The 13,771-nt window shown below is 42.0% G+C and overlaps 1 protein-coding gene across 1 annotated transcript in view; it reads right to left on the reverse strand.

Annotated features, from left to right (window-relative positions):
• The window catches only part of RASSF4 (Ras association domain family member 4), a 436,165-nt gene that overhangs the window by 80,184 nt on the left and 342,210 nt on the right, over positions 1–13,771 (reverse strand). The window contains exon 8 of the mRNA XM_082268429.1: positions 5,985–6,086. Coding sequence (XP_082124555.1) covers positions 5,985–6,086 — 102 coding nt within the window. The remainder of the gene's footprint in view (positions 1–5,984; positions 6,087–13,771) is intronic.

Genomic DNA, 13,771 nt, shown 5'->3' on the forward strand with positions numbered 1-13,771 from the left:
CCAGAGCCCTTCCCACTTATCCCAGGATCCTCTTCTCTCGTTGTGGGGCCCATTATTATGGTCCTGCAGAGGCCCCTTCCTGTAATCTTGGGAAGGGTTGCCAACTTTTCTTCAAGCCAAACAGCAAATTATTTTTTGTAGTATACACTATACATATATTTTGTGATAAAATAATTCTAATTGTATATACACTGCTTTAAAAAAATTAAAGGAACACTTTAAAAAACTACTGATATGGACTGGGTAATGTGTTAGGAACAAAAGGATGCCACATTATTTGATGGAAATTAAAATTACCAACCTACGGCTGAATTCAAAGACACCCCGAAAATCAAAGTGAAAAAATTATGCAGCAGGATAGTCCATTTTGCTGAAGCTTAATTGCAGCAACTCAAAATGGTACTCAGTAGTTTGTATTTCTCAGAGGATGCCAAAAGAAGGGAGAGAAGGGGGACACTTTACTCAGCAAGGATGGAGACTCGGGCAGGCTGCACATTGCCTCCACTAACTAGTTCCCGGCTGTTGGACTTTCTCGCCGCTCTCTTGCTCTCTCTCCTCTCCTGTCTTTGCGTGGGGGTGGTACTGTCAGTGTTGGGTCTGGGCAGTGTGGGAGAGAGTTTAACAGACACTCTCTGCTCATAACTGCAGCCAGCAACCCTGGAGCCACATGCTGGGCTTTTGGGGCCCCTCCACAGTGGCGGAACTCCAGAGTCCCTTCACAAGTGAGACTCTTGCGCCCCTGGTAGTTCCGCCACTGCCTCAGACTCCTGGAGGTGCTGCCCACATACTGAAGGCCACAGGGGTACTCCAGCATGTAAACCACCCCCTCGGTCATACAAGGGATAAAATAAATGACATGCATTAAACCAGTTGTGAATGCTTTAAACTCCTCTTTTCTTCTTGAGTTTTCTCTGGTTTCTTTAAAAGTGCAGCATCCTCCACATATATAAAGCACTTTTTGATACCAAAAAAATCACAGCTCTGTTTTGCGGAGGGTCAACCATATTCATCACTAGAATATCTAAATATATTAAAGAGGGACCCTTTCTATACATGAACATTTGAAGCTCTGGGAGTATTGGTCCTACCTGTCTTTCGTCAGGCCAAAGTATATTACTGGAATACAACATGCAGAGGGAACCAAATACTTTACCTCTTTTTTTCTCCAATACTTTGCTCCTTCTCCCTTTCCTAGCCAGTTCTTCTAAATTTTTCTTATACTCCAGAGTGGGATTCTTATTTAACATCTCATACTTTTTATCACTTAATAAATTGATCCATCTCAGCAACACAGTCCTCTTTTTTTTTTTCAGAACCACAATCCCATCACCCCCTGCCATGTCCACTGCTCTTATTATAACTCTTTAACTACACTGAACAAAACTCTAAAAACGCAACACTTGTTTTTGCCCCCATTTTTCATGAGCTGAACTCAAAGATCGAATACTTTCTATGTACACAAAAAGCCTATTTCTCTCAAATATGTCTAAATCTGTGTTAGCGAGCACTTCTTTGCTGAGATAATGCATCCACCTCACAGGTATGGCAAATCAAGATGCTGATTAGACAGAATGATTTTTGCACAGGTGTGCCTTAGGCTGGCCATAATAAAAGGCCACTCTAAAATGTGCAGTTTTATCACACAGCACAATGCCACAGATGTTGCAAGTTTTGAGGGAGTGTGCAATTGGCATGCTTACTGCAGGAATGTCCACCAGAGCTATTGCCCCTGAATTGAATGTTCATATCTCTACCATAAGCCGTCTCTAAAGGCGTTTCAGTGAATTTGGCAGTACATCCAACCAGCCTCACAACCGCAGGCCACATGTAACCACACCATCTCAGGACCACCACATCCAGCATCTTCACCTCCAAGATAGTCTGAGACCAGCCACCCGTACAGCTGCTGCAACAATCGGTTTGCATATCCAAACAATTTCTGCACAAACTGTCAGAAACCATCTCAGGGAAGCTCATCTGCATGCCATCATCCTCATCGAGGTCTCGACCTGACTGCAGTTCGTCGTCGTTACCAACCTGAGTGAGCAAATGCCCATATTCAATGGCGTCTGGTACTTTGGAGAGGTGTTCTCTTCATGGATAAATCCCAGTTTTCATTGCTCACGGCAGATGGCAGACAGCGTGTATGGAGTCGTGTGGGTGAGCAGTTTGCTGATGTCAACATTGTGGATCATGTGGCTCATAGTGGTGGTGGGGTTATGGTATGGGCAGGCATATGTTATGGACAACGAACACAGGTGCATTTTATTAGTTACCGTGATGAGGTCCTGAGGCACATTGTTGTGCCATTCATCCTCGACCATCACCTCATTTTGCAGCATGATAATGCATGGCCCCATGTTGCAAGGATCTGTACACAATTCCTGGAAGCTGAAAACATCTGAGTTCTTGCATGGCCAGCATACTCACCGGACATGTCACCCATTGAGCATGTTTGGGATGCCCTGGATCTGTGTATATGACAGCGTGTTCCAGGTCCTGCCAATATCCAGCAACTTCGCAAAGCCATTGAAGAGGAGTGGACCAACATTCCATAGGCCACAATCAACAACCTGATCAACTCTATGCAAAGGAGATGTGTTTCACTGCGTGAGGCAAATAGTGGTCATACCAGATACTGACTGGTTTTCTGGACCCCCCCCACATACAGTAAAACTGCACATTTTAGAGTGGCATTTATTGTGGCCAGCCTAAGGCATACCTGTGCAATAATGATGCTGTATTATCGGCATCTTTGATATGCCACACCTTAGTTACATAGTATAGTAAGGTTGAAAAAAGACATCAGTCCATCCAGTTCAACCTACTGTATGATGTGTGTGTGTGTTTGCTGTTATTCGTACATTGTATACCCCTGTATGTTGTGGTCTTTAAGCTGCCCATCTAATAGTTTTTTGAAACGTTCAATGCTTCAATTGCGGAAGAGAATTCCACATCCTTACTGCTCTTACAGTGAAGAACCCCCTGTGTATTTTAAGGTTAAACCGCCTTTCCTCTAGTTTTAGTGAGTGGCCACGTCTCTTATTGTATTCCCTTTCTCTGAATAGGTTTTTCCATATGCTAGGGTTGCCAGTACAGTATTTGTACATTGATATCATATCCCCCCTCAATCGTCTCTTCTCCAGAGAGAATAAGTTCAGTGCTTGTAGTCTTTCCTCATAGCAGATGTCCTCTATTCCCCTAATTATTTTTGTTGCCCTTCTCTGGACTTTCTCCAGTTCCAGCACATCCTTCCTGGGGACCGGTGCCCAGAACTGGACAGCATACTCCAGATGTGGCCGGACCAGAGTCTTGTAGAGTGGGAGAATAATCTCTTTATTTCTGGAGTGAATCCCTTTTTTTATACATCCCAGTATTCTGTTGGCTTTGCTTGCAACGGCTTGGCATTGCATGCCACTGCCAAGCCTGTTGTCTACCAGTACCCCCAAGTCCTTTTCCATCCTAGACTCACCCAGAGGTTCCCCCCCTAATGAGTAGCTTGCTTTCTGGTTTCTGGCACCCAAGTGCATTACTTTACATTTTTCAATATTAAACCTCATCTGCCACGTAGTTGCCCACCCCATTATTTTGTTCAGGTCCGCTTGTAAGGTTTCCACATCCTTCCCAGAAGATATTGGCATGCTTAGTTTAGTATCATCCGCAAATACTGAGATTTTTCTCGATATCCCCTCCTCTAGATCATTTATGAATAAATTAAACAGGATTGGCCCCAGGACAGAAGGTCCTGTGAGGTGGATGGATTATCTTGGCAAAGGAGAAGTGCTCACTAACACAGATTTAAGGTTAGTACAAACTATAAGAAAATTGGGTGAACATTTTTGTCCAAAGAATTGCCGTACCATTTTCGTATAGTGTGTACACAACTTTCAACAGCCGATTACGAATTTGCATACGAATTTTCGTTCATTGGTTTAGATTTTCTGTGAAACGAAGAAAATCAGACGATTGTTCGCCTGATTTTTTAGTGTTTACCCCACTTTAGACAGACTTGTGAACAACATTTGAGAGAAATAGGCCTTTTGTGTACATAGAAAAAGTCTTTGAGTTCAGCTCATGAAAAATGGGGGCAAAAACAAAAGTGTTGCATTTATAATTTTGTTCAGTGTAATAACTTTTTCTTCCAGTTTGCAAATTCCTCTTTGAATATTTTTAGGATTTTACTTCTTTTTGGACCTTCAATTCCTCCAAATCATCAATGACAATATTTTTTAAATACTTTAACAAACATATTATTGGTTATTTGAGGGTTAAAAGTTCACCTTTACAGAAAAATATTGCACTTTTTTGGAAGGTAAAAACAAAATGCAGCTATTTGTTTTGTTAGGAGACTGTAAAGCATCGCAACCATGATCAGCAGATTGTGGGTGTAATGCCATGGTTCTGCAGACTGTGTGTAGCTGTCTGCCCATAACTCCAATATTGGCAGGAAGTTACTAAATCACAGGAAGCTCAATGAACTACCTAGAGTGCGCAACAGTGCCCTGGTAGTTCATTGAGAACTACAAGCCGACAGCTGCAAAGGTTGTTGTTACTTGTAGTTTTCATATTCACACAACCCTGTGAATGAATGATGTGGACAAGCGGACAGAGACCAATTGTCACAGTGAATGGGGAGAGAAGATCCTCCGCTGTCAAAAAAAGGGGATCGGGGGGGGGGGGCACGAAGGCTGGAGCATGTTACAAAAGGTGAACTTATCCTTTAAAGAACAATTAATTGATTTTTCAAACCACTGTATAATACCTATGGATTTCTTACTCTCTCTACAGCTGGATTAGTTAGAATATACTTTTTATGTTAAAGGTTCTCACACACTTTTGAAAACTGATATACAGTATATCTCAAATTTAGTTAAATTTTTTTTAGGAGCATGTTTCAAACCTTCGTTCAATGCTTTTAATCTCTTCCCTGTCCAACCTCACTCTACTAAAACTGTACTTACAGTACCTTCCTACCACAGCATATTTCTTTTGGTATTTCTTTCTGGCTCTCTTTCCCCCTCATCTCCTGTTCTTCCCTATATGGGTCCCCATCCCTTATTTGTGATTCTCTCTGCCTGAGGGCCGTCTCCTCCCTGCCATCCGGAAAAAAAAAAAAAAAAAAAAACAGGCCTATTTTTATAACTCATCCTCACGTCTTGGAAGGGAAAATCTATTCTGTACTGTATTGGTATACTATAATCCAAATATTCCCCTCTCCTCCTATTATCCAACCCATCACACCTTTTTTGTTCCTCTCTTGGTGGTACCTTGTTTGCTGGCAGCGTATAAAGAAGTAAATGGAGCATACATCCCTGCGCAGTGACGCTTTATTGATATGAATATGTCATGCTGTAAAAATAAGAGGAATTTCGCTTTCGGTGTAGGACCAAAATACTTTTGCTTTATAAAGGAATTACTCAGGAGCTTGTTTTCACCTTAAGGGCCCATTCTCACCCAAATGCAGTGCAGGAAATGTGCGTTCCGTGCGTTCTTCCCACATCGCACGTGCTACACTTGCGAGACACGCGTGGGTGCCATTGGTAATGGCACCCTAAACACATCTTGCAAATGCAGGGCATTTGCCACCATCAAACCATATGGTACCACAGTACCATGCGGTTTGGTGCAGCATGATCTGAAAAAGTAGTGCTTGCACAACTTTCTCCACACTCCAATATGTTTGGCAGCCCACTTAATTTAATGGGTTGTCAGAACTGCAGGGGAATTCGCACATTCTAGTGTTAACTGACCCTAAAACCTTTATTCTATTTTTTATTTTATTTTTTATTTATGTTGGACCTCAACAGCAGCTAGAGTCTGGTTGATTGGTAATGACAATACCATCACTTTCTTTTATATTTGTTTTTATATAGAACAAATGTGAAATTGTGATGAGCATGCTGGAAAAATGGGAGGTTGATTAACTAATCGCAATAAACTATGAACTCGTTTTTCTTAACTATTATTTTTTTCTTCATGCTTACCCTGAATTTTTTAAGCAGCAGATTTAAAACCTGGGACGTGTTCATCGTGCTGGTAACGCGTACATTTGTCACTGAACTGTACGCTGGAGTAAATACAGAAGTCTGAAAGGAAACATAGCGGAAATCTGTCATTTGACCTCTTCCAACAATACCACTTGTTATTTTATTATTTGTAAATTGATGTATTGCTGTAACACTTCTTATGCACATGCAGGCTTCTGTCAAGGAAAAAGAAACTGAGATGGGCAGCCTTTATGCTCCAAGATCCTAAATAGTATGATACAGTAAATTATATTAGAGATATTAACCTATATAGGATAAACAATTACATTTACTTATAGTAAGTTACACAAATACTGTACACAGAGATTCATTCATGTGTGTAAAAAACACACCTTTATGATAACAAACATTAAAACGAAAAACTGTCTAGACATACACATGATAGCTGCAATGTCTAGTTTTCAGGCAACTGATATGTATGTACAATCTAGGTCAACAATAGCATAAACAGAGATGTATAGTAACTAAGTAGAACTACTTCACTACTGTACTTAAGTACCGAAAGGCGGTATCTGTACTTTTCTAGAGTAGAATTTTTTTCTCCTACTTCCACTTTTACTTCACTACATTTTTTCAATGATTTCAATACTTCTACTCCGATTTATTTTTGTGCTGCATAGCTACTCGTTACAGTTATAAAAATTACCACTGCCAGAACAGTAGATGGCAGGTTTCATGAAGCTCAAAACATGTGTATTATCAGCGCATACAAAAATAAAACCTACTGTATGTATAAATAAAAGCTGCATTTGAAATATTAAAAAACAATATGATGTTCAAACTTTTGACTTCTTTCTTTAATAACTACATAACACAGTACTTGTACTTTTACTTTCAGTACTTGAGTAGCAATTATTTTTTCAAAACTACTGGTACTTTTACTTTCAGTACTTGAGTAGCAACATTTTAAAAAAAAAAAACTACTTGCAGTACTTAAGTACAAAAAATGTTGAATACTTTAGTACTTCTACTCAAGTCACTTTTTGATCGAGCACTTCCACTTCTACTCAAGTCACTTTTTGATCGAGCACTTGTACTTTTACTCAAGTATGGGTTTTGAGTACTTTATACAATTCTGAGCATAAATAGTAAAGAATGGATGACAACAACTGTGTTTGTAACTTCAAAAAGTCTGTAATGACAGCTTTTATATTTGTAACCTGCCAGGTTTCCTATAACTGCCTCATTTCTCCAAAGTAGTTAATTCAATGTCAGAAGCTCTACTCATTTCTATACAGCAATTAAGTGTCTGGAAGCAGAGCAATCCTCATGGTAAAAATGGGCAGCAGTCTAGATGGAACAACGCAGGTGGAGACTAGGGGTGCTAAGGGTCCTGTGCTGTTGAGATATATATATATATATATATATATATATATATATATACACACACACACACATATATATATATATATATATACACGCTGTGTATCTCACAAAAGTGGAGTACACCCCTCATATTTTTGTAAATATTTTATTATATCTTTTCATGTGACAACACTGAAGAAATCTCACTTTGCTACAATGTACAGTGGTGAGTGTACAGCTTGTATAACAATGTAAAATTTCTGTCCCCTCAAAATAACTCAACACACAGTCATTAATGTCTAAACCGCTGGCAACAAAAGTAAGTACCCCCTAAGTGAAAATGTCAAAATTGGGCCCAAAGTGTCAAAATTTATATGGCCACCATTATTTTACAGCACTGCCTTAACCCTCTTGGGCATGGAGTTCACCAGAGCTTCACAGGTTGCCACTGGAGTCCTCTTCAACTCCTCTAGGATGACATCACAGAGCTGCTGGATGTTAGAGACCTTGCGCTCTTAAACCCTCCTTTTGAGGATGCCCCACAGATGCTCAATAGGGTTTAGGTCTGGAGACATGCTTGGCCAGTCCATCACCTTTACTCTCAGCTTCTTTAGCAAGGCAGTGGTTGTCTTGGAGGTGTGTTTGAGGTCTTTATCATGTTGAAATATTGCCCTGCGGCCCATTATCCGAAGGGAGGGGATCATGCTCTGCTTCAGTATGTCACAGTACATGTTGGCATTCATGGTTCCCTCAATGAACTGTAGCTCCCCAGTGCAGGCAGCCCTCACGCAGCCCCAGGCCATGACACTCCCAAAACCATGCTTGACTGTATGCAAGACACACTTGTCTTTGTACTCCTCACCTGGTTGCTGCAACACACGCTTGACACCATCTGAACCAAATAAGTTTATCTTGGTCTCATCAGACCACAGAACATGGCTCCAGCAATCCATGTCCTTAGTCTCCTTGTCTTCAGCAAACTGTTTGCGGGCTTTCTTGTGTATCATCTTTATGCAATTTAGCTGTGTGTGGAGTTATTTTGAGGGGACAGCAAATTTACACTGTTATACAAGCTGTACACTCACTACTTTACATTGTAGCAAAGTGTAATTTCTTCAGTGTTGTCACATGAAAAGATATAATAAAATACTGTGTATGTATATATATATATATATATATATATATATATATATATATATATGAATTTTGAAATCATACTTACCTGTAAAATCCATTTCTTGAAGTACATCATGGGACACAGGGCCATAAATCATAACATATGGGTTATTGGGTTATATAGCCACCTATAGGTGAAGGACACTGGCAACCAATCAGAATTGATGACCCCCTATATAACCCCTCCCACACAGGAAGTACCTTAGTTTTGTAGCAAGCAATAAAAGATCCCATAGAAGAGGGGAGGGACCTCTGTGTCCTGTGATGTACTTCAAGAAATGGACTTTACAGGTAAGTATGAATTAAAATTCAATTTTTCTTTTCGTACATCACGGGACACAGAGCCATGAATCATAACATATGGGACGTCCCAGAGCAATGCATCTAAGGGGAGGGGGACACCAAAAAAATACTCCCATCTGACCCTTAACAGAAGGATTACACTGCCGCCTGCAGCACACTGCAGCCAAAAGCAGACTCCTCCTGGGTCCCAACATCCACTCTATAGAAACGAGTGAACGTATGCACTGACGACCAGGTCGCAGCCTTGAAAATCTGAGCCATAGAGGCTTGATGGCGAAGTGCCCAAGAGGCACCTACTCCTCTGGTAGAATGTGCCTTTACAGGAAAAGGTGGAACTTTTCCTACTAAACCATAAGCCTGGGTAACAACCTGGCGAATCCAACAAGAAATCGTAGATTTAGATGCTGCCAATCCCTTTCTGGGGCCTTCTGGCAGCACAAACAAGCTCTCGGTCCTACGAATCGGAGCAGTTTCCTGTAAATAAATCTTAAGTACATCAAGAGCATGCAATTACTATTCCTTCTCTGAGTGAGGATCTGGAAAAAAAGAAGGTAGTATAATTTCCTGATTCAAATGAAAGGCGGACACTACCTTGGGCAAAAAATCTGGGTGAGGACGTAAAATCACCCTATCCTGATAAAATATCAAGAATGGCTGTTTATAAAAAAGAGCTGTTAGATCCAATACCCTTCTAGCCGAAGTTATCGCAATCAAAAAGACCAGTTTTCTGGTCAAAAGAACCAGGGGAACTTGCCCCAGAGGTTCAAAAGGCAAAAAGTTCAAAAGTTTTGCAAAACTGCCAACACCAAATTTAAGTTCAAAGGACACAATGGTGGCTTCACTGGTGGAAGCAAACACAATATTCCCTAGACAAAGGTTTGAACCAACAAATGGGAAGTGATCGATTCCTGGAAAAAACGATAGAGCTGAAATCTGCCCTTTAATCGTGCTCGGGGCAAATTTAATATCTACCCCTGTTTGCAGGAAGGATAGAATTCTCCTGATAAAATATGTGCGGGGATGCCATTTCCTGGCTGCACACCAGGCAATATAGGATTTTAAGACTCTGTAATAAATATTTCTAGAGACTGGCTTTCTGGCGTTTATCAGTGTATGAACTGTGGGGCCAGACACATCCTGCTCTTCCAAGATTAAGGCCTCAATATCCAAGCCATCAAATTTAAAAACTGTAAAGCAGGGTGGAATGTCGGACCTTGAGAGAGCAAGACGGGACGCAGTGGAAGAACCTAGGGGCTCGTCACTGCCAACCTCTGGATTTGTGCATACCAAATCCTCAGCTACCAGAATTACTGTTTTCCCTTCTAGCTGGATCCTGCGCAACAAACGTGATATCAGCTGTACTGGAGGAAAGGCATAGATTAGGGAATACTCCTCCCAAGGTGTCACCAAAGCATCCACTCCAACTGCGAGTGGATCCCTGGTCCTGGACACAAATCTCTCCAACTTGTTGTTGAACCTGGATTAACAGAGCTATGTCTGGAACCCCCCAGCGTAGGCAGATCAATTGAAAAATCTCAAGATGTAAAGACCATTCCCCCAGAAACATCTGTCGATGGCTTAAAAAATCTGCCTGCTAGTTCTCAATTCCTGGAATGAATACTGCTGTCAGGCATGGCACAAACTTCTCTGCCCAGGACAGGATAATATCCACCTCTTTCTGGGCTGATCAACTCCTTGTGCCTCCTTGATGGTTGACATAAGCCACAACTGTGGAATAGTCGGATTGCACCCTGACAGAGTCAAGTCTGGGCATCCAGAATTTCAGAGCCCGACTAACTGCGCAAATTTCCAAAATGTTGATGGGGAGATGACTTCCCTGGACAGTGGCTTCCTCCAGAACCGCTCCCCAGCTGGAGAGACTGGCATCTGTAGTCACTACCTTCCAGGTCACTGGAAGAAAGGATTTCCCCTTCTCCAGATTTTTGGTCAACAACCACCAATTCAGACTCTGTCGTACTCTTGGTAGCAAAGATCTGGACCGGTCCAAAGACTGAATTCTTCCGTTCCACGCAGACAGAATGTTGTCCTGCAAGGGTCTGACATGGAATTGAGCATAGGGAATTGCCTTGAATGTGGACTCCATCTTTCCCAGTAACATCATGCAAAGAGGTATAGAAGTGTATATCTCAGTCTCACTATAGACTGAACCTGACCCTTCAGGTCTGAGGCCTTTCTTGCTGGCAAGAATACCTTTGCCTGCACTGCGTCGACAAGAAGCCCCAGGTATTGCAGACGCTGGACTGGCTGTAATGCTGAATTTGCTAAGTTCAGTATCCAACCCAGACCTTCCAAAAAATGAGCTGTCTAAACGATATTTCGGCTTAGAGCCGACGCCGATCGATCTATTAGTAATAGATCCTCCAGATATCCTATTACAGATATTCCTCGGGACCTTAGAACAGCCAAAAATGGAGCTAGGATCTTTGTGAATACTCTTGAAGCTGTGGCCAACCCGAAGGGCAGGGCCACAAACTGGAAATTATGGTTTCAAATCGCAAAACGAAGGAAACTTTGATGAGTCTGAAATATAGGCATATGAAGATATGCATCCTTGATGTCTGTGAATTCTAGAAATTCTTCTCCCTGCAGGGAGGCTAGGATTGAACAAATTGATTCCATGTGGAAAGAACAAACGTTCAGAAACTGATTCAGCTCCTTGAGATCCAAAATAGGTCTCACATTCCTGTTTAGTTTGGGGATTATGAAAAGGTTTGAGTAAAAATCCTTGAACCTTATGTTTTCTGGAACCTCGGTTATCACCCTCTGAGCTCTCAGCTGGCCCAATGCCTGAAAGAGAGAACTTTCTTTTAGGGGAATCGGTTTGTATACTTGACCTAACAAACCGAGAATATGGGAACACCTGAAATTCCAGCTTGTATCCCTGTGAAATGGTGGATGTGACGGTATTCACCATCACTGGAAGTGAAAAACAGATAATTAATGGTTTGAATTGCTTCAGATGGGACAGTCATATTTGTCAGCAATGTCTTCATATAGAAATGTGAAGATTTATTCCCATTGCCATGAAATCTGTAATTCCTAAATAATGTGTGTGTAACATATCTTTCAATGTCAGACAGGTTTTCCCTATTGTTTGTGTATTGGGAGGGAATGTGGATTGCCCCTGTCTGATTGTTAAATGTTAATAACCTCACATTGTTCTGTCTGCCTTAAGAGAAACTTATTATGGGATGTATATATGAATGTGGATTGGGTGCTAAGGGGGAGGGGGGATTGCCCCACATTGTATATTTTTGTGTACACTGTATGGGAGTGTAAAACTGTTTCTATTGGATTGTGAATGTCACGTCCAGTCCTCAACAAGGTCCACCTGGGGGGCAACCTTGTGGGGGAAAACTGTATGCAAGTATGTTTCTTGTTCAATAAAGATAGATTTAGTTCACCCTCAATCTAGAGTCCTCTCTCTCATTGGGGGAATATACTACAAGGAATTGCTATGGTCTTCCATACTCCCTTGGATAATCACTAAGCTCTTGTAAGAGTTTGTGTAGAGCTTGTTCCTGCTTCGTTCTCTGGGGAAAAAGAGGGTCACCCATGGGAACCTGGAGCCTTGTCGTAGGTCCAGGGTGTGTAAGAGACGGCGTGACCCTAACCAAGCTGCAGCAGGTCGTGGGGTCTGAGGTGGTTACGGTGTCTGGTGGAGTGCTTGGAGCCTTCGGGAAGCACTAGGAGCATCCGTCAACGGATGTGCCCGGTCGGGGTGTCGGTTGATCCATTACAGTGGAGACAACCCAATTGTTTTGAATCAACTCCACCCATGCCCCTGAGAACTGCAGGAGCCTTCCCCCCACCCAGGCGAGTGGGGGCGCCCCTTCACTGAGAAGGCTTAGAGGAAGACTTGGCTGATCTCTGGGCCCAGGGTTTTTTCTAACCTTGCCCCAAAGGCTTGGACTGGATGCAGACGGTTGTGGCCGTCGCCACTGCCTGGAATTGGAAGCACTGGTATTATGCGTGCTGGGGATTTTAAAGGAAGGACGCCTGCTCTTCCTCTTTACAGGTAGCAAGGTACTCTCTCCCCCCCCCCCCGAGATCTTTTGGACATATATATCCAGATCATCACCAAAAAGGCGATGGCTGCATCCACAGTGGGGATTTTCCATCTCTTAGAAAACTTATCCTCCATAGGATGCAACAATGAAAACCTTTTAGGAGAAACAAAAATCCTATCTGGATGATCCCAGTCATTATACACTTCTTGCTCCAAGAGTGGTTGTATGGGAAATGACTGAGGACTCTGAGGAGGGCGCAATGAGCCTAGGGAGGAAAAAGAGCTATAAGCAAGAATCCAATCTTCACCCTTCATGGTGAGCATTGTCTTAGAGACCTTTAAGGACTGTGTCCCCTATATAAGAGGGGCCACGCCCTTGGACTTGCAGAGCACCATGCATGAAGCGCCTTTGGGGTTTGGTATTCAAAGGGTCCGGATCCCAGGGTCCAGCACCTAAAAAGGACAGCGTTACAGGCAAAACCTTGTATCTGCTTCCCGAGGCTCGGGTACCATCTTTTTAGTCCATTGCCTGTTTTAGATGGATCCGATAGCTAACCCCTTAGATCCAGTGATGTTTGTTTGGGGTATGATAGCATAATCTTCTTTCTTCTTCTTTGAAACATAACACACATGTGGAGCATCTCTCCACAGCGACCTTCACCTTTAAGACACTGGCGAAAAAACTGAGGTACTTTCTGTGTGGGAGTGGTTATATAGGGGATCATCAATTCTGATTGGTTGCCAGTGTCCTTCACCTATAGGTAGCTATATAACCCATATGTTATGATTTATGGCTCTGTTACCCATAATGTACTTCAAGAAATGGATTTTACAGGTAAGTCTGTATTAAAAAATCCATTTATTTGTGCTAGAAAAAAAATATGCAAAATGTGACAATGAATAATGCCCC

Source organism: Pelophylax lessonae (assembly GCF_965119305.1).
Source record: "Pelophylax lessonae genome assembly, chromosome: 9".
Lineage (NCBI taxonomy): Eukaryota > Metazoa > Chordata > Amphibia > Anura > Ranidae > Pelophylax > Pelophylax lessonae.